At 63.0% G+C, this 20,793-nt stretch overlaps 1 protein-coding gene across 4 annotated transcripts in view; it reads left to right on the top strand.

The window, feature by feature from the left end:
* Positions 1-19,982, top strand: part of RGS11 (regulator of G protein signaling 11) — a 29,575-nt gene extending 9,593 nt beyond the window's left edge. For 2 of the 4 annotated variants that reach the window (XM_050968335.1, XM_050968337.1), the window contains 14 exons: positions 76-182; positions 1,624-1,675; positions 3,479-3,537; positions 4,060-4,136; positions 5,436-5,517; positions 9,029-9,097; positions 11,946-11,975; positions 13,189-13,250; positions 14,703-14,816; positions 15,331-15,446; positions 15,895-15,982; positions 17,783-17,921; positions 18,334-18,416; positions 18,809-19,982. In XM_050968335.1, coding sequence (XP_050824292.1) covers positions 76-182; positions 1,624-1,675; positions 3,479-3,537; positions 4,060-4,136; positions 5,436-5,517; positions 9,029-9,097; positions 11,946-11,975; positions 13,189-13,250; positions 14,703-14,816; positions 15,331-15,446; positions 15,895-15,982; positions 17,783-17,921; positions 18,334-18,416; positions 18,809-18,935 — 1,205 coding nt within the window. In that variant the 3' untranslated portion in view covers positions 18,936-19,982. Of the gene's footprint in view, positions 1-75; positions 183-1,623; positions 1,676-3,478; positions 3,538-4,059; positions 4,137-5,435; positions 5,518-9,028; positions 9,098-11,945; positions 11,976-13,188; positions 13,251-14,702; positions 14,817-15,330; positions 15,447-15,894; positions 15,983-17,782; positions 17,922-18,333; positions 18,417-18,808 lie in introns of those variants that run through there. The other 2 variants (XM_050968336.1, XM_050968339.1) reach the window with 2 other exon arrangements.
* The last annotated feature ends 811 nt before the right edge of the window (positions 19,983-20,793 follow it).

Below are 20,793 nucleotides of genomic sequence, written 5' to 3'. Positions count from 1 at the left end.
GGCTCTAGTGCAGGTGGGAGGCGCAGGCCCAGTGTGGGGCAGAAGGGAGCTGCCTTCTTACGCTCTCTCCTGCAGAGTCCCTGCATCTTGGCAACCTCCTTGTGAAGCATGGCTACATCTACCCCCTGAAGGACCCCCGCAGCCTGGTGCTCCGGGCCGACGACTCCCCCTACAGGTTCCAGGTAGGCCTGGCGCTGGAGCGGGGCTGGCACTACCCCCGAGGGGCCTGGGGCCGGGCCTCTGAGCCTGATCCTCCTATGGGCTCCAGGTAGGCCTGGTGCTGGAGTGGGGCTGGCACTACCCCCGAGGGGCCTGGGGCCAGGCCTCTGAGTCTGATCCACCTGCAGGTTGCAGGTAGGCCTGTCGCTGTGAAGCGCTCGCTCTAGGTTTCTTGATGCCCCCAACATACTGAGCTGTGCCAAGGACGGGCCCTGCAGACACTGGGGCTGGCAGGCAGTACGTGCCCATTGCACCGTCCCTTCAGGGCACGATGTCAGGCTAATGTTACCCACCTAAAGGGTCCTGCCCGGAGCCTGGGGCCCAGCGCAGCATGGGCACTCTGCTCTATGACTGAATCCAGCACCCGCCCAGCCTGCCTGGCCCTTCTCCTTTGTCACGCTAGCGGGTCAATGCTCGCTGGACAGGGCCATGTACAGGGTGAGTGAGCCACCCAGCTGTGGGTTCCCTGCCACCCTCGTGTGGGACGTGCCACCTGCCGCCTAGGCTCTGTCCTTGCCCCGGGGAGGACTGCCCGAGCCCTGTCCAGCAGCAACCTCTTGCTGGCCAATGAGGACCATCGCACCCCAGCACCCAGGAGGGCACGCTCCCTGCAGGGCTGAAGACAGGGAGTTTAAAGGGGCCCAGCCCAGGTGAGTGCCCTTTGGAGAGGCCCAGCCTGAGCGGCATGATGTGTGGCAGCCCCATGCTCATCGGCTGCAGAGCCCTTGTCATGTAGTTTGACAGAACCCAGCCTGGCTCCCCGTGGCACTAAAACCCCTCAATGTGGGTACCAAGGGAGCGAGACCCCAGCTTTAGGGCCAGTTCTGGCCTTGTGGGCACTGGACAGGCAGCATCCTGCACTGCTCCACTGTACCCCTGCAGATGCCCAGGGCTGGGGAGACTGCAGGAACAGCTGTGGAGGGAGAATCTTGCAGCATGGCAGAGACCCCTTTGGCAAAGTGAAGAGGCATGTTGCTGGGGTGCCCAAGTGAATGTGAACAGGCACCTTCTGAAATCTCCCAGGATGCACTGCTTCCGAGCGCTGTGGGATGGGTCCCCAGAGGCAGGTTTGCGGGCGTGCAGGGAAGTCTGCAGCACTTTACCCGCAAGCAGACAGGCTGTGTGGCTGGGGCTCACCAGGCTCCGCCCGGCTGGCTGGGTTGTGTTCTGCAGCTGTGGCCAGAGAAGCCCAGCCCGTGGAGAGGGGCTGTGCTGAGGGCATCTGCTCTGGCATCTCTGGCCTGGAGCTTTCCTGCAGTTTCCCCAGGAGTGGTGGTGTTGATCTGGCCCATTACCAGACCCACCCCAGCCCAGTGAGTCCTGGCATAGCTCCTTCCCCAGTGGGGCCAGGGCCAGTGACCCACCCTCACAGCTCTCTCAGAGTCTGTCCCTGTCTCTCCGCAGACTCCTTATTTCTGGACAAGCTCCAAGTGGCCGGCCACAGAGCTGGATTACGGTGGGTGCCCTCTCTTGCTCACCTCCTATCTGCAGGAAACATGGCTCTGGGGTGCAGGCTGCCAGCTGCCATGTGAGCGGGAAAGACCCCAACCCAGTGTGGTGTCCCTGGGCCCTGCAGTTCCCCGAGCCAGTGCCTCCCTCTCCCCCCATTGGTACATGCTGTGTTTGGCTTCCCTTCCCCAGAGCCCCAGCTGAGGGAGACGCAGCCAGAGCTGGAGGCCTGGTGTTCTGCCTTCTGATCCTGGCCCTGAGGGCATGGGCAAGCCCCTGACCCTCCCTGATGTCATCCTCCTAGTGCAGAGAGGAAAGGGTCTCCCCTGGGGGGGCATGAGCAAAGGGGAATGGGTGTGTGAAGGTGCTGCCCGTGAGAGCCAACTGAGCTCACTCAATTAAGGTGAACTGCAAACCAAACGGGGCAGACAAACCCCAAACGCTGGTGGCTATTCCAATACTTAGATTTACCAACTAGCACAAAACAGCTTCTATAGTACCTCACTGGTTACTAAGACCTTGGCTACACTGGTATTTTACAGCGCTGCAACTTTCGTGCTCAGGGGTGTGAAAAAACACCCCCCTGAGCGCTGCAAGATACAGCGCTGTAAAGCCTCAGTGTAATCAGTGCCGCAGCTCTGGGAGTGTGGCTCCCAGCGCTGCAAGCTACACCCGTAGAGGATGTGGAGTACGTGCAGCGCTGAGAGAGCTCTCTCCCAGCGCTGGCACTCCGACAACACTCACACTTTCAAGTGTAGCCATATCCTTAGAAGTCCAAACAATGCAGTTCGCTTAAAGTGCCCGGCCTCAGGCCTCCATCCAGACACACCTGTCAGATATGATGATGATTACTGAAAATCTTACTTCATCATATAAAAGAAAAGGTTCTTCCAATCCCAAAGGATCAGCCACATGCCCAGGTCCAATTATAACTTAGATCTTACCCAAAGTACACACTACAGCCAATTCTTATTAACTAAGCTAAAATTTATTAAAAAAGAAAAGAGAGAGTTTGTTGGTTAAAAGATCAGTATACAGACAGACTTGAATTCAATTCTTGAGGTTCAGATACATGGCAGAGGTGAGCTTGTAGTTGCCAAAAGTCCTTTCAGAAATAGTCCATAGGATATAGTCCAATTTCCATATTCAGGGTGGCTCCAATCAGTGACTGGGGATCTTGAAACCCAAAGCAGATCTGAGGTGAAGAAGGATCATGTTCCAGAGTTCTTATACATTTCCAGCAGCCTTTCGGCCTGAGAAAACAATAGGCTTAACTCCTTCTCCCAAACATTCTGGCAATTAGCACAGGGCAATTTATCCATTAAACAGTTCAGATACAGGTTACCACAACCTTCAAAGAGACACATAGACAGTAATACTATTTCACTCAAGTATCATCATAAATGTTAATATTTCTTTTTGATCTTTGAATTAAAACTATAGCAATAGACAAGACTTGTTTGCTTACATCACAAGACCTGAGCAAACATCTACCCTTCTACCTTTAACAATGCAGACTTGCATTTCAAAGCTCTATTCATTTACATATCTTCCTAACCAGTCCTTAAGGTTCACCCATGGGTCAGGTCAGTCTGTGAGTTGATTAACTCTTTTTGGCCCTGTCACCTTTCAGTGAAATATTATATTACACTTATAACGTCACAGGGTACCCGTTAGCATGACTCCTTCTGAGAGATCAAAGCTGAGGCAGTGCCAGGCCCAGGCTGCCAAGGCTGCCCAGCTTCATGGCTTTGGGCTCCCCCTCCCCTAGGGCTCCCCACCCTGACACAGCCCCTCTTCCTCACTGCAGCAATCTACCTGGCAAAGAAGAACATCCGCAAGCAGGGTGACCTGATAGAGCACGAGAAGGTATGAGCTTTGCCCATTACAGCCCATCACTGCCTTGCAGGGCACGGGGATGCGGGGGCAGGACACGGTGCTGGGAGTGGGGGGCAGGGCACTGAGCGTCCGCCCAGGAGAGATGGCTGCAAATCCAAACCCTCTTTAGGTCAAAAGTGCCATGAGTTTGAAGGATCTTAGCTTAGCCCGTATTGGACATTTGTCTCATCTGAGCCACTTCTGAGACTCTGCTTAGTGCATGCCCATGTCTGAAATACAGGGGCTTGGGATTAAGGCAGGGGCATTGGTGGAGCTGAGGGGAGAAACCCAGGATGGGACAGCAGGGACTGTGGACAGGGTCAGGGAGCAGATGCGGGGAGTCAATGGATCAGGAGTCCTGGCGAGCTTAGGAAGCTGTAGGCAGAGGCAGCACTGGAGAGCCCTTTGAATTTGGGGTGGGGGGCCCCACACCTCTGCTTGGTATGGGTCAGGTCTGGGAGAACCCTGTAGGCGAAGGGCCACCCTACTGACTGCCTTTTACACTCACTTTAGGATAACTACAACTTGCTGCACAAGAGGATCAACCACACCTGGGATTTTGTGGTGATGCAGGCGCGGGAGCAGCTCCGGTGAGTCCCCTCCAGTGGGCTGAACCCCAGCACTGCAGCATGGCTGGGGGGACAGGCCCAAGCAGTGCTTTGCCCATCCATGTTGGCACAGCTGGCATCAGTATGCCCAGGGCTGTGGCAATTCGATGACCCATGGCCACAAGCTGGGCCACAAATTTGCCCTCTCCGGCAGAGTCAGGCTGAAAAGTGACCAGTAGGGGGCGCTGTATGGGTCAGAGGCTCAGCACTCACTGACACACAGGCCTATCCCAGCGTGGCTTCCCAAAATCATGGGCTGCTCCCTAGCCCATACAGTCTCATGAGCGCCAATGCCAAGCTGTGTGCCTGTGCCTGCTGGCAGCCTGAGCTCACGGGCCAGTCACCCAGTACCTTGGGCAGTCATTGATACCAGTTCCCACATACCTCTGAGCGGATCGTCTTACACCCGCTTTGCCCTAGCGTGAATGGCTGAGCAGGGTGTAGGCCCAAGGGAATCCGGCCCGGGTGAACTGCATCGCTGTGAAGCTCTGATGATCTGAAATTCAGTGGTTGCATTTTTAACGGTTTCCCTGTTGATCCACCCTTACAAACTACCTCCCACCCTTCCCAGCTGCCCTCACCCCCAGCTTCCCTGGGGCACTTCCGCCAGGGAGCCCGTGGGTCTGGACACTAAGCCATTGCTGAGTGCTGAGAATGAGCCCAGCACAGTGGGGTGGGAGATCCAGGTCCTTCCGGACGGGCACTGGCGAGTGTCCACCTCAGGGACTGCCCGACAGACTGGAAGGGCCTCAGTCCCAGCTCATGGCTGCTCACAGCCTGGCCCGCTCTCTCCCACTGCCTCCTGGGGCGGGCGCTGGGAGTGAGTGCTCCCAGAGGCTGCTGGTTTTTCTGCTCTGGTGCCTGGGGGCAGGGCCAGCTGTAGCGGGTTGTCGCCCAGGTCAGTGCCTGACCCACCCAGCCAACCACAACCACAGCTTGGTTGAGCGAAGCAGGGACTGGGGTGTCCAAGCACTGGAGCCCAAGGTGGCTCTGCCTGAGCGTGGCATTTGGGAAGAAGGCCGAGGGAGCTGCCAATCTTGGCAGGACAATTATGGAGCCAGGCAGGTGCATTCAAACACTGGATGTGAATGCAGGCACTGTGGGCACTCCTCTGCGCGAGGCAGGGCCTGGACCTTCCATTGCCCCAAGTGGAGGAAGGCCTAGGCCTGGCATGATCCCCTCTCCTGGGAGGTGCCAGGAGCCGTCTGCGCCGGCTGAGGGATTGGTGTGAGTGGCTTCCCCCAGCAATGCTTTGCTCTGATGCTACCCTTCTATTGACAGGGCAGCCAAGCAGCGACGGAAGGGGGATCGTATCGTCATAGACTGCCAGGAGCAGGCCTACTGGCTGGTCAACAGGCCCCCGGTAAGGGCATGCTGGGAGCCTGCCACCGGCCCAGAGCCCTGGGGCCCCTCACAGCGGGAGGGTACTGCAAGGGGAGGGGGAACACCTTGGTGGGGCTGCTGGGGAGTCCTGAGGGTGGCAGGAGGACCCATGAGGTGGGACGAGGAGCACTCACAGAGTGGGATTTCCCAGTGGGAGGGGCAAGGTGCTCGAGGTAGGATGGTGGGCAGGACCCCTGGGGTGGGGTGGGGTAAGGCATGCCAGCAGGGCGGGACCCTTGGTGTGAGGTGTGTGGGGTGGGGTGGGGTGAGGCTTGCCAGCGGGGCAGGACCCTTGGGGCAGGGCCGTAGGGCTAGGTCCATGAGGTAGGGTTGCAGGGCAAGACAACCCAGGGTATGGCAGGGTAAGGCGTGCCAGCAGGGCAGTATCCCTGATGTGTGGTGGGATGGGGTGGGGCAGGACCCTCAGAGCAGAGCAGGGCGGTGGAGCAGGGCCCGCAGGGTGGGACCCCCTGGGATGGGGAGGGGCAGGGCACATGGACAGGGCCCCCAGGGTAGAGTGGCAGGGCAGGACTCCTGGGGTAGGGTGGGGCAGAGTGGGATCTCCAGGGCAGAACAGGGGTGGGGTTGGACCCCAGGGCACAGCAGAAGACGGGGCGGGTCATGCTGGTGGGGCAAACCCACTGGGGTGGAGCAGGGCAGGGGCAGGGTGCACTGGCAGGGTGGGACCTCAGGAATGGGGCGGGACCTCCAAGGCAGAGCAGGGAGTGAGGCGGGACCCCCGAGGTCATGCAGGAGCCTAGCGTGGGTCAGGGGGTGGGGTGGGGTGGGGCACGCTGGTTGGGCAGAGCCCCTGGGGCGGAGCGGGGTGAGATGTGCTAGCTGGGCAACACCTCGGAGGTGGGGCATAACCAGCCTTCTGTGATGGGGTGTAGGCTGCATTCCAGCCCCTTCGCCAGCTATGGAACAGGCGCACCACACCTGCCTCGCTGGCACTGCAGCCCTGAGCTCCGTTCGTGCTGGGCATGAGCCCCGTGTGTCCCCTACAGGGAAAGGAGCTGGGCCATAGCAGAGCTGAGGGCAGACATCTGCAGAGACTGGGCGGGGAGGGGGAATTCACAGGTACCCTGGCACCCGGCCCCTGGGACTCAGCTCCCCAGCCTGTCAGAGTGGGCCTGGCTGAGACACAGACCCTGCGGAGCCCTCCTCAAGGGGCAGTGGACTGTCACATCATTGCCTGCGTTGGCAGCTCAAGGGCCCACTGAGGCCTCCGTGGCAGGGCCTCCAACCGAGGGGCTGCTAAGCTGTGGGGCTGGTCAGTGTGACGGCTGCGACTGACTCCTGCCAGCACAGCCCCTCCCCAAACTGCTGCTAGCTTTCCCCTGGTGTGAGCCGCCTGCAGCCCCACAGTCCCAGCCTGGGGCCAGCTGGAAAGTCCAGGTCCTATTGGTCTGAAGGCACCTCTCTCCTGGTCAGGCCAAGGCCCCTGGACACCGTGGGCAACACCCCTGCTGAGGCACGCCAGCTGGATGCATGAGTGGGGATGTGCCTCCTCCATCCACCCCCACAGGGTCAGGCGCTGGCTCTAGGCAGCGAGTGATGAGCCTGGAGGCCACCCGCCTGCCCTGGTGCCGCCTGCTGGCAGCGACTACCCCCGCTAGGAGTGCATCAGCCCCTCCCCTCTCTGCCCACTGGCTTTCTGGGCAGCCCTCCAATGCTCTGAGGGGCACTCAGCCTGGTACCACGGAGCCCTGGAAGGGAGTGGCTGTGGCTCAACCCCTGTGTCTTAGTGTGATGAGGCTGCAACTCATCAGGGCATAGGCAGCGGCTGGGGGCTGGCGCAGGGAAGAGAGCCCTCAGTGGCCAAGAAGCTGGGGCTGCTCCCCCTACTCCATGCCAGGTGGCTCCCAGGGCTAATCCCACACCCCTCGCAGAGCTCAGCTCCACGGGGGTGGGTCTCTCCCCCCCCCCCCCAGCCCTGCTGCATAGCGGGGCACACACAGCCCTGTGCCAGCTCCCAGCAGCTCCACCCTGGAGTGCAGCTCCCGTCTCAACCCCCCAGGCCAGCTGCCCCCATGCCCGGCCTGGCGTGCTCTCCCAGAGGACGGGTGCAGGCAGCACTCAGCGCATTAGTGCCAGCTCACAGGAGCAGGCCATAACAGCTGGTGTTAAATCCCCTGCCTTCCCTTTAGCCTAATGCCAGTCGCTGCCTGCTGCTGTGGGGCTGGGCAGGCAGACTGGGCCTTGCTGTCCCTGGGGGATCTCCCAGCTCAGGGGCAGGGCACTGCGGCTGGATTGCTGTTCTGCCCTGCACCCAGGTCTTCCCTGCTGGAAGGGCCTGGTGAGGGAAAGTAAGTGGTGCACATGGCCATTTGGAGCACGTTGGGGCAGAGTCCAGCGTCGGGGCAGCAGCACCCCAAGGCCACCAGTTGTCCAAACACATCCCATATGCAGGGAGCGCTAACTCTGCAATAGTTAGTGCCCTCGAGACTGTGGGACCAAGACCAGGCTGCAGCCCACCAGGGTTCCATGGAGCCCAGGCTGCAGCTGGCACCCTGAGGGGCTCTTTCTGTGGTGGACAGCTACCACCCTTGGGAACTGGGCTGAACCAGAGCGTGATGGGCCTGCTGCCATGTGTGTCTGGCTATGCCCTGCTCCCCGCTCTGCCCTCTATGGCTGCGCCTGCTGGGGGAGCCAGGGCCCCAGACTCGGGAGCCCTGCTCAAGACACCCGTCCGGCCCCAGGGGGCGCCTCAGCCTGGGGGCACTGTTGAAAATCGGGCTGTGTGTTTGCTGGCTGGTGCGGACCTGACTGGACACGACCTGGAGCTTTCCAATCTCTTTCCCAGCGGGGCACCCTGGGACCATGGCAGGATTATCGCAGCATGCTTAGCCTGGGCTACCGCCTCTCCAGACAAAGGCTGGCCCTGGTTCCCTGCTTGGCAGCACAAAGACCTTGCTCTGTGGTGATTCTGGTACCCAGGCCCATGGGGAGCAGGTGGAGAAGAGAGCTGCCTGTAGTGCAGGGGGCATGTGTAGCCACATGTGCCTGGGCTGGGGCCCTCTGCCCCGGGAGCCCTGAGGCTGGCACGGAAAGTGCTAAGGGGTGACCAAGAGGGGCCTATTCTTCAGGCCACACCCAGAATGGTGGGAACTGTCCCCCAAGCGGGAGCTCCCAGTCGTCTCCCCAGTAGACCATTCGAAGCCTGCTGGGCTCTCCAGCCAACCCCGTCGCTCAGCATCCCCCAGCTCTAGAGCCCCTCGGGCCTCGCCAGCCTCTGCCACAGCTCCCTGAGGTGCAGGTTAGGTTGGTGTCAGTGCGCTGACCCCCAGGCGCTGTACTGGTCCCACGAGGTCAGGTCTAGGTGGATTGGCTCTCCCCGTGCCAGGGTCTCATAGCCGAGGTAGGCTGTGTGCACAAGCGTCCTGGTGGCCAGTGCCCAGCTGGCACGGCTTTGGGCCAGGAGGCATGGGGAAGGGTGATGCCGGGGGGCAGTCAGTGGGGCCCTGACCTCATTTTCTCTCCTCTGCCAGCCGGGAGCCCTGAATGTGATGGAGCATGGGCCAGAGCGGAGGAATTGCCACATCAGCCGGGTGCAGCTGGTGAGTGTCATGCTAGGGTGTGCACCTCTCTCCCTTCTGCTGGGACAGGAGCTCTGTACCAGCCACACCCTGCCCTGGGGCTGTTCTCCACATCCCATTTGCTGGGGCCCTTGTTCAGGGGCACAGGGCTCCCAGCAGACTGCCACAGGCTGCTGTTGGGCCTGTCTGAGAGGCTGCTTAGCTCTTCCCAGTCTGACTAGGTACAGACCGACCCAGCCAGGGCTGCTTCCCTTGGGCTCTCATGTGCCCCCTTAGCCTGGCCCAGCGGAGTCACACAGCCATGTGGGACAGACGTGGAGCCAGGTCTTGGAGCCTCCTGGAGCCCACGGGCTGCTCCTCACACTCAGAGGTTCACACAGCTCAAGGCCAGAAGGGCCCATTAGATCACCTAGTTCAGACCTTTCACCCAGCTACCCCAGCCAGGAACTTCAGCTCTCGTTGGCGGGACCACGGTGCACCAGTGCCTGAGAACTGGTTACGTGAGACGTGTCCAGATGGGCCTCATGCTGGAAACCCCCCAAAGTCCCTCCCAAGCTGTGCTGGGGGAAATTCCTTCCCGCCCCCTCTCCCCCCATCTGCAGGTCAGCCGGACCCAGAGCACAGCGGCCAGGTGTCAAGGACGGAGGGTTTTCCGTCCCACCCCGAGCCTGCTGGCCCATCCCCAGCTGGGACCCATCTCTGATGCTTCAGAGAAAGCAAAGAAACCCAGATTACAATTGTGCCTGGGGGGACAACTCTCCCCGCTGACTGGTGCGGCAGCTGGCTGCAGCCCCAGAGCACAAGAGCAGTGCGCAGCTGTTCTCCTAACCCAGAGTGGGAGGAGGCGATGCCGGCTCTCCTGTCCTCAGCATGGCCCCCAGTGTCGCCTCAGCCTGCTGGCAGCTGTGGGTGCACCTGAGCCCCCAGGGCATGATCCTCTCTGTGCCCAGCCCCAGTCACTGCAGACTCCAGTTGGGTCACTGTTGCTCTCACCCTGGCCCACTCGGCATCGCTGGGTCTGCTAGGGATTAGTCCCCAGGCGTATTAACATCTCTTTCCCAGCTGTTCCCCACCCCGTCTCTGACCTCTCCCCTCCCTGTGTGTGGAGTCCGTCCTCCCAGCTGTGTGCGCCACCTGCTCGCTAATCCCTCAGCGTTGCTAACCATTGAGAATCCTCAGTGGGCTGGGCCCTGCAGATCTGCTGGGGAGACAAGAGCCCTGAGGGCCAGGCCTTTCCCAACCCCCATAGCTCACACCCAGTGTCCGCCTTGCCACCCCTCTGGCCCTGACACTCCTTGCACACTGTTGAGACAGGTCCGTGGCTCTTGGGTCCCTCCCCACCACTGCCAGGCTGTCCAGTGGATACAAATCTGCTCTGCCAGTGCCTGCCCCAGCCAGCCACTCCCTGGCCATGCCAGCTGCATTGGGTGACAGGCTGGGCCTGATGCCCCTGGGCTGTCTGTCCTAGCGGGACCTGCCCGACTCCTGCCAGCTCTGGGCACCCTCCCCTCACCACCGCAGAGAGCTGCCACTGTAATGGGACAGGGCCCTGTGGATCAGCCCCCGGTCAGAGCCCTTGCTGCAGTGAGCCGTGGGCCTGGCCTTTAGCCAAGCCAGCCCTGGGATGGGGGCCGAGCGCTGTTGGAGCTACAGCTGGCCTCAGGGGGCCATTCTGTGTGTCATGGTGTCACTAATGCAGCCCCCGGGGGCTCTTCTCCTCTCCTCTCCTCTCCTGTCCGTCTGTCGTGCTGGCTCCTTACTAACTGCTGGGCTTTGTTTCTCTTCTCTTCTCCTGTCTCGGTCCACGTCTTCTGTCCAAGTAAGTGTCCCTAACCCAGAGCTGCCCACGATGGGACCTGTGCGATGTGCTGGGGGGCACACGGTTAGAGCAGGGCACTGGGAGCCAGGACTCCTGGGTTCTATTCCAGACTCCTCCATTTACGGACATGTGAACGCGGATTGGGCTGGTGACTGTGCCTCTTGGGTGGGGTGGAAGGGGGCCGTGGGGGAGGGGGCAGTGCTGTCCAGTGGCTGGAACTGGGTTCTGGGCCATATCGGATCCCCATCCCCCACCCCAGGCTTGGGGCTGGGCAGCGCCAGGGGCTGCAGCTCTTGGGTTTGTGCTGGCAGTCACACTGCAGGGCGCAGCGCCCTCTCAGTGTGCACCATGCAGTCACACCATCCTTTCTGGCCCAGCTGGTGGCTACCTGGCCTGGCATGCCAGGGTGTCCCCCTCCACAGGCCCTGCATCCTGCAGACACACTGTTCCCTGGCTGCCTGGCTCCTCGCTCTCCTGGACACCTGCCTGGGATGATGCCAGGCAGTTCTGTGCCAGTGCTAGCACCTGACCTCTCCTTTCCTGTGCAGTGAGGCACTGCCTGCTGGGGGATGGGTACCCATTGTGTGCTGGGGGCATTTGCAGGTGCCCGTCACCCTGGCTTTGGGTTCATGGCTGAGCAGCTCGCTGCTTTCCCTTCTCCTCCTGGGAGCACGGGGGGCAGGAATTCTGCTGCTGTTCCCCCAGGGCTCTGGCCCGTGCCCTGCTCTGGCCCTGGCTCAGCTGAGTGGGGGCCACATGCAGGGTGGCTGCCCCAGTGGGCAGAGCAAAGTGCCCTCCAGAGCCTGCCCAGCACCCATGGCCCAGTCTGGCTGGGCTGTTGGACACAGCTGTGAGTCCCAGGGCTGGGCTGCAGCTGGGAGCGCCATGGGTGTGAGGCTGGCATGGCTCGAGGCGGGCTAGCAGCCAAGTCCTGAGACACTGGGGTGAACCTCCTCTGCGCAGGGCTGGCACAGCCGAGCTCGCCACTCACAGCAGGGGCTGTCCGGGGGCTCCGCTGGGCGCTCACACTCTTCTGTTGGTCTCTTTCAGCCCAAGAACACGGATTACTACAAGCGGGAGGTAAGTGTGGGGCTGGTGCCGGCCCATCTGCGCCCTGGGCAGTGGGTGGACAGGCTGCTCCCCAGGGCTTTGGCTCGGGGACTGCAGGGCCCAACACTGAGCTAAGGGAGCTGGGTAGAGGGGAGGCTGTTGATGGCCTGTGGCTCGCCCAGCCAGGCCTGCGGGGAGCTGGGTAGAGGGGAGGCTGTTGATGGCCTGCGGCTCGCCCAGCCAGGCCTGCGGGGAGCCGGGTGGAGGGGAGGCTGTTGATGGCCTATGGCTCGCCCAGCCAGGCCTCCGGGGATCCGGGTGGAGGGGAGGCTGTTGATGGCCTGTGGCTCGCCCAGCCAGGCCTCTGGGGATCCGGGTGGAGGGGAGGCTGTTGATGGCCTGTGGCTTGCCCAGCCAGGCCTCTGGGGATCTGGGTGGAGGGGAGGCTGTTGATGGCCTGTGGCTCGCCCAGCCAGGCCTGCGGGGAGCCGGGTGGAGGGGAGGCTGCTGATGGCCCATGGCTCGCCCAGCCAGGCCTCTGGGGTTCCGGGTGGAGGGGAGGCTGCTGATGGCCTGTGGCTCACCCAGCCAGGCCTGTGGGGAGCTGGGTGGAGGGGAAGCTGCTGATGGCCCGTGGCTCGCCTAGCCATGCCTGCTGGGAGCCGGGTGGAGGAGAAGCTGCTGATGGCCTGTGGCTCGCCCAGCCAGGCCTGCGGGGAGCCGGGTGGAGGGGAAGCTGCTGATGGCCTGTGGCTCACCCAGCGAGGCCTGTGGGGAGCTGGGTGCAGGGGAGGTTGCTGATGGCCTGTGGCTCGCCGAGGTTTCCAGTGGGTTTTCTGACATGATTGTGACCCTGCTGGAAACCCCACAGCAATGGCAGAGCCAGTGCTACTGTATGGGACTGTGTCTGCTGTGCCAGGGCTGAGGGGCATGGACAGAGTGGACAGGCCATGCTCGTGGCTGTGCCCTGTATCACACCCTGCCAGGAGCAGAGGAAGCTGCTAAATCTGTCCAGAAAGAGCTGAGGCGTGGGGTGGTTTGGGCCTTGGGCACCCAGGCCTTGGCTCAGGCTCTCGCTGTTTCTCCATCGCCTGGGGGTTTGGGGTAGGTAACAGCTGGAGCAGCCCCTGTGCCTCTGGGGTCTGTGCCTCTGGGGTCTGTGCCCTGTGTCTCGGGCTGGCCGGGCACTGCCATTCTCCCCTGAATCCCACTCCTCTCTTCTCCCTCCTGTGCCCGCACCTAGATCGAGTGCTGCCAAAAGGCCATGGGCAGGACCCGCGTGAAGTCCTCCATTTGCCTGGAGGGGTAAGTTGCCATTCCCAGGTAGGGGTTGGGGAAGGCCCCAGGGAGCCTCACTGGCATTACCATCCTGGTCCCTGGGCACAGGGCTAATGCCCTGCAGCTGCCCCTGGCTCTGGGGGAGGGGGTGCAGACAGCTCCACTCACACCTAATAGTGCCAGGCCCCTACTCAGCTGCTGGTTCCATGTGCCAGTCGCACCTACCCTGTGTGACGCCCTTTTCGAGCAGGGGACACTACTAGGATATTAGCATCCCAGGCCCAGAACCCCACTGGATTTAGCTAGTGGGATTTTTATTCCAGAGCTGGAGCCACATCTGACTCTGTTGGTGGCCCTCAATCCTGACCAGCAGCCCCTGCTGTCCCAGCCCTGGGTCTCCCCCGACCTCCTGCTCTCCCGGTGCCCCTCAATCCTGACCCGCAGCCCCTGCTTGACCAGCCCTGGGGCTCTCCCCACGCCCAGCTCTGCCAGTGCCCCTCAATCCTGACCCACAGCCCCTGCTAAACCAGCCCTGGGGCTCCCCACACCCCTAGCTCTGCCAGTGCCCCTCAATCCTGACCCACAGCCCCTGCTAAACCAGCCCTGGGGCTCCCCACACCCCTAGCTCTGCCGGTTCCCCTCAATCCTGACCCACAGCCCCTGCTAAACCAGCCCTGGGGTTCCCCCAACCCCTAGCTCTGCCGGTTCCCCTCAATCCTGACCCACAGCCCCTGCTAAACCAGCCCTGGGGCTCCTCCGACCCCCTGCTCTGCCAGTGCCCCTCAATCCTGACCCACAGCTCCTGCTCGACCAGCCCTGGGCCCCCAAAGGTGGCAGCGTCCTTATTTCAGCACTGCACTGCAGCCTCCTGTGGCCTGGTGGCATCTCTACCCCAAGCTGGTGCTTGTGTGACCCTCGCAAACACAAGCTGGCTCTGCACTGGCCCTTGGCTCTGCCTCACCCTGCTGCTTGTGGGGGTGACATGGTGCCTGCAGAAACAGGGAGCCCCTCTAGGAATCACCTTGGGGCCAGGCCATATGGCCAGGGCTGATGCAGAGCGGTGCAATGGGCCGTGGGGCTGGGAAGGACTTTGAGAGAATCTGTGCAGCATGACACGCACCCCGAGGCCTGGCTGGAGCCCTGGCCCTGAGCCCTGCCCCATCCTTAGGACTTGCTGGGAACCAGCAGCAGACTGGGCATCCGGGAGTGCTTCCCAGAGAGCCCCTGGGCAGCAAGGGAGAGCGTTCCCGTGCCCTCGGCAGGCCCAGGAAGGGCCGCACTCCAAGGCTCCGGGCTCTGTCCATCCATCTCTCTCTAGGGGGGTGCTGGCAGGGTGTGTGGGACAGAGCAGCAGCACTGCCTGCTCCCCAGTGCTGCTTGGCACAGCTCCCAGGCCCCCCACCCCACGCTGAACCTGCCTGCTGGGTGGAGGCCAGGCGGAGAGCCCAGCCGTGCTCACCATCGCTCCTCCCTCGGCAGGTACATCAAATTCAACGAGCAGTACATGCCTCATGATCCCATCATGTCCGGCTGCCTGCCCAGTAACCCCTGGATCACGGACGACACCACGTACTGGGCCATGAATGCCCCTACGTAAGTGCCCAGGGCAGGGGGCAGCACAGGCTGCAGCGTGGGGCTCCGGCCTGCTGCTGGTTCCTCCCCAGCATGGGCTGGCAGGGGCAGGAAGGACGCCAGTGCACTGCAGGCAGTGGGTACTGGGTTTCCAGGCCCTTCAGTCATTGCCCCAGTGCCATGTGCTGTGGGGAGGGTCACTTATCGGTGCTGGCCCAGTGAGCCTGCTTGGAGACCTTGCCATGCCCCTGGGGTCACTGCTGTGGGCATGAGGGGAACCCAGCCGCCATGTCAGGCAGAGACCAAACTGCATGGCCCAGCCTGGTGCTGCCATGTGCAGGCAGGGGTCTGGGGGCGCTGCCAGACCTGGGCTAGTGGGGACTCTCCAGATGGGGAGGTGTGAGCCTGGTTCAGGATGATGGGCTGGGGCTCCAGCTCAGGGCTGAGCTCCTTGGGGCTCCCCGCAGCCTGTCTGGGGGTAGGGGGGATCAGTGACAGCAGGAGCCCCCCTGTGACCTCTGCTCCCTCGCTGTAGGGTGACGACACCAACCAAGCTGCGCGTGGAGCGCTGGGGCTTCAGCTTCAGCGAGCTGCTGGGTGACACGCTGGGCCGCAGGCAGCTGTTGGAGTTCCTCAAGAAGGAGTTCAGCGGTGAGTGGCCCCCCTGCCCAGTCAGCCCCGGCCCCTGGTGCCAGGCTGTACCTGGCTCCTCCCTCCTGCCCAACGGGGCCCTGCTGGCAGGAGGAGCCATTTGCCGGGGTTGGCTGGCAAAGGGCTGGTGCGTGCAGGATGCCAGGGATCACGGCCCCTGCTGCAGGGCAGTTCCAGAGAGAGCCCCTCCAGCACCACAGGTGCAGGACCCCCACCACAGCTCAAGTGCCTGCTGGGCTTAGAGGGGTCTAAGGGCTGGCACAGCTGGCAGCAGAGCGCCTGGCAGGGATCCTCCCTCACATGGCTCTCCCATGAGTCATAACTGCCCCGTCCTTTGCTCACCAGCGATGCACGGGCCCCCGTGCCCTGTGGGGCCTGGCTGGAGTGAGCCCCGTGGCTGGGCGGCTCACTGCTCCGCGCTGCCAACAGTGTCTCTCTCTCCCGCCAGCTGAAAACTTGAGCTTCTGGGAGGCATGTGAGGAGCTGCGCTACGGGGAGCAGGCCCACATCGCCGACATCGTGGATTCCATCTATCAGTGAGTGCCCGGCCATGCCCCCACCAGACCGTGCCCCCTGCCCCCACCGGTGCTCCCTGCTGTACCCGCATTGCCCACATCATACACTCCATCTATCAGTGAGTGCCTGGCCATGCCCCCAGTGCCCCATACCCCCACCGGTGCTCCCTGCTGTATACACATTGCCCACATCATACACTCCATCTATCAGTGAGTGCCCGGCTGTGCCCCCACCAGGCCGTGCCCCAGTGCCCCCTGCCCCCATCGGTGCTCCCTGCTGTACCCACATTGCCTGCATCATACACTCCATCAGTGAGTGCCCGGCCGTGCCCCCAGTGCCCCATACCCCCACCGGTGCTCCCTGCTGTACCCACATTGCCCACATCATACACTCCATCTATCAGTGAGTGCCCGGCTGTGCCCCCACCAGGCCGTGCCCCAGTGCCACCTGCCCCCATCGGTGCTCCCTGCTGTACCCACATTGCCCACATCATACACTCCATCAGTGAGTGCCTGGCTGTGCCCCCACTGGGCCGTGCCCCAGTGCCCCCTGCCCCCATCGGTGCTCCCTGCTGTACCCACATTGCCCGCATCATACACTCCATCAGTGAGTGCCCGGCCGTGCCCCCAGTGCCCCATACCCCCACCGGTGCTCCCTGCTGTACCCACATTGCCCACATCATACACTCCATCTATCAGTGAGTGCCCGGCTGTGCCGCCACTAGGCCGTGCCCCAGTGCCACCTGCCCCCATCAGTGCTCCCTGCTGTACCAACATTGCCCACATCATACACTCCATCAGTGAGTGCCCGGCTGTGCCCCCACCAGGCCGTGCTCCCAGTGCCCCATACCCCTATCGGTGCTCCCTGCTGTACCCACATTGCCCACATCATACACTCCATCTATCAGTGAGTGCCTGGCTGTGCCCCCACTGCACCCCGCCCCCTCTATGTTGAGTCCCCAGTGCACCAAGCCCCCACCACATTCCCAATGTGCTATGTCCCAACTGCACCCTCGCCAAGCCCCCACCACACCCCTGACGCGCCGTGCCTTCACCACACCCCCGACGCGCTCCACCCCCTTGCCCCCAGCCTCCACTACACCCCTGCCGTGCCGATCCCCCACTATCCTCCCGCTGCGCCCCCACCACACCCTCACTATCCCAAGCCCCCACCACAACCTCACCACACAGAGCCCCCACACATGCTCCCACTGTGCTTGTATTGCGGGCTCCATCTATCTGAGTGCTCTGCCCCCTGACCACGTCTCCCACTGGACCCCACACGTGGGTCCCAGCTGGGGAGGCAGGGGGGCAGTGTGTGGTCCCCTCTGCAAGGCATTACAGCCCAATGGGGCCCATACGTTGAGGTCCCCCGGGGAAACTCTTTCCTGTGGCTCTGAGCACAGTGGGGAGCATGGTTTGGAGAGCTGGCATGGCTCTCCCCTCCTGGGGGAGGGGTCATACCAGTCCCAGATGCGCAGGAGAGCCTGGGGGGAGGTGCCAGTCCCAGATGCGCAGGAGGGGCCCAGGGCATGTCGGGAGGCGAGGGGGCCTTGGCTGATTTGGGGACCTGGGAAGCCACAGAGGGCTTGTCCAACTTCTAACTGCCGATCCCCAACCTGAGCTGCCCTGGCCGGTGCCCTAGACACGGTTGTGTAGATGGGGCCCTGGTGGCGTCTGAGCCCCTGGCCTCTGCCCCTTGAACCTGCAGGGGGAGCCCCCGGCCATTGCCCCTGTGGTGCCCTTGCTGGGAGCCCAGGAGCCCCACCGCATGGCCCCGAGCCAGCCCTGTTCAGTCTGGGCATGTGCCCTGCTCCCCAGGCAGTTCCTGGCCCCCGGCGCCACCCGCTGGGTGAACATCGACAGCAAGACCATGGAGAGGACCCTGGAGGGCATCAAGACGCCGCATCGCTATGTGATGGACGATGCCCAGATGCACATCTACATGCTGATGAAGAAGGTGGGGGCCTGGGCCCTACCCCCCACATTGGCCCCTCCCCTGCAGCTGGCCTGGGCACTGGCGCCTCCTCCTCGCCCTCAGCTTCAGCTGCCCCAGGTTACCCACGGGGCTGGAGAGCCCTGGGCACTCAGCTGCAGCTTTACCACCCGCAGCGGGCAGCATGGGCAGAAGGGGGGTGTCCTGCTTAGAGGATGTGGGAAGGGCATTCTCCCAGGGCAAGGAGCCGGCGAGGGGCTGGTCTCTTTGAGAAGTGGGGGATGGGCCATGGGGCAAGCTGGTCACTGAGGAGTGGAGGAGGGGTCCTGGGGAGGGCTGATCACTGGGAGGGAGAAGAGCAGTGAGGAGGCCATGGGGGCAGGGTGTGGGGCCTGCTGGGGGCTCATCCCCCCCTCACGCTTTGCACTGCCCCCAGGACTCATACCCGCGCTTCCTCAAGTCGGAGCTGTACCGCAGCCTGTTGGCAGAGGCCGTCGTGCCCCCGGAGACCAAGAAACGGTGAGTGGGACCCGGGCAGCCAGCGGGCACAGATTGCCCAGCCTAGGCCTGTGGGATGGGCAAGTGTGCAAGGGAGCGGCCAGGGGCTTGCTGGGGGAGAGCTGGTCCAGGCCCCCTAACAGTGCCCCGCCCCTGTGTCTACCCTACTTGGCTCTGCCCGCTCCCCCCTGTGCCAAGCTCATTCAGCGCTGCCCCATCCCAGGCACTAACCCACTCCTGGCTGCTAATCTCACCCCAGACACTAACCCCACCCCACGCTGTCCCCACTCCTGGCACTAAACCCACCCCACATAGCCCCTGTTCAGGGGCTAACCCCACTCTGGATGCTCACTCTGCCCCTGCCCTGGGTGCTGCCCCTGCCCTGGGCACTAACCTCTGGCTCTCTCTGGCAGGGTTTTCCCATTCATGAGGAAGCAGCGTCACTCCAGCCCAAGCCCAGCACTGCTGCTGCCCACGGGGGAGCCCGAGGCGAAAGCTGAGGATCAGAGCAAGGCATTCGCTGTCCCCGTGGAGAGCTAGGATCCCCTCACCTGCCCTCTACCCCCACTCGTCCCAGGCTGAGCATTCTGCACTGACAGGGGGCAGGGACTGGATGAGGTGGAGCAGCAACTGCTGGGCCCCATGGGGCACCTGCTTCTCCCCCAGCCTGGCCCACCATTGTGGCATTGGGCCCCCCAGACAGGGTGTTCTGGAGACGATGACACATTTCTGCCCTGCCCCACCCAGGCAGTGCCAGGGCAGCATGGGCCAGCCAGGGGGTCTGTTCTCATCCAACGGCTGCAGGTGGTTAGTTGGGTAAGGAGGGCGACTGCCCTGGGCTGGGCCCTGTGGGAGAGTGGCAGAGATGGGGCGGCCAGCTGCCCTTGCAGGGCGGGCTCTCACCCACTGGCATGAATGCAATCCCAGGCTCGCTGGCAGGGGCAGACCCAGCCTGCAGCACCCCCTGGGCCCCACACACGTCATCAGGCACAGGGACATGGGCGCTCAGACACCAGGGCAGAGCAGCTCAGCCTCCAGGTCGCCCTCACACCCCCTCCCACAGGGCAGCTGCAGCCCTTGACAGTAAAGGATAAAGCCATATGCCCCAGGAGGCCATGTGCCCAGCCCTATGGGGCACCCCACGTGGCACCACGGGGGCAGCTCCTGCTCCCTTTGCCTTAGCTCTTAGAGTGACCCCCAGCTCCCCGCCCCCGGCAGTTCTGTGGGGCGAGTGGCTGCAATGGGCCAAGACATACGTGGTCTGATTCCCCTCACTGAGCTGCACACTCTGGGCCAGGCTCGCGGAGGGGCAGGGGCGGGGGGGAGCGTGCTCGCTGGCACACGAATACTAGAGGCTTGGGGCAATGATGGGCAGGGGCAGAGCCTGCCCCATGGCACATCCCAAGGTCTCTGTACCAGCCCTGGGTTTGTGGCTGAGCACAGCCCCTCCCTGAGGGTCACCCCTTCTCTGCACCCTGACCCCCCTAGGAGCACCCACTCTGGTGCTGCCCTCCCTCCGCCCAGCAGTCCTGCACTGAGCAAAGACACTAATAAAGGACAGCTCATGGGCAACTCTTGCATCTCTCATTGGGGGCTGACAGTGGAGGGGTGCTGCCGGGGGAGGGGATGAGCAAAGCCCTGCCCCATATGGAAATCGGCCCCGGGGGTGTGATGGGTGGGGCCCTGAGCTGGGGGGGCTGGGCACAGCCTGGCCAGGGGTCACAGAGCAATCGTGTTGGCCAGCGCCATCCTGCCCCATCCTGGTGCCACCTGCAAAGGACCGTGAGGGCCCCTGGTGAGTGGTTGCTCCCCTGTATGCCCCTCCCCCCGGCAGCATTCCCGCTGCAGTTCAGGGCATAGGGGGTGGGCCTGGTATTAGAGTCCAGGCCCTGGCAGTTTGAACCTTGCTGCCCTGTCCCTGGGAGGGGATGGGAGAGAGTTGGTGCCTGGAGCCAGACGTGGCCTGGGCTGCTTTGGGGGCTGATGGATTGGGGACGATCTCCCCTGGCCCGTTTGGCCCAGTGGCCCTTTGGCATCCTCTGGCCTAGCCCTGGGCGCATGGGCTACTGTGCCAGCCTGGTCCGGCCCAGGGAGGGGCCCAGCCCAGCAGCAGTGTCGCTCCTGAGAGCAGACTGGGCTGCCATGGATGTGAAGTGAGAGGGGGGTGTGACTGGAGTTCCTGCCCACCCCCCAGGGGGCCCTGAGTGAACCCATGTGCCCTGCCAGGGGCAGTGCCTGCCCACGGCACCCTGTGCTGGGGAGTGACAGGGCAGTTACAGCAGGGCAGGGGCACCACAGCGAGGCTGTGGGAAACAGCACTGTGAGCTCCGGGGGGGGGGGGGGGGGGGGAATGAGGGGCTGCAGCCCAGCAGTGATGCTGAGCCGCTCTGCCAGTCCT

The sequence above is a fragment of the Gopherus flavomarginatus genome, chromosome 9 (genome assembly GCF_025201925.1).
Source record: "Gopherus flavomarginatus isolate rGopFla2 chromosome 9, rGopFla2.mat.asm, whole genome shotgun sequence".
Taxonomy (NCBI): domain Eukaryota; kingdom Metazoa; phylum Chordata; order Testudines; family Testudinidae; genus Gopherus; species Gopherus flavomarginatus.
The sequence above is the reverse complement of the archived record's forward strand: the minus strand, read 5'-3'. Positions and strand labels throughout refer to the sequence as shown.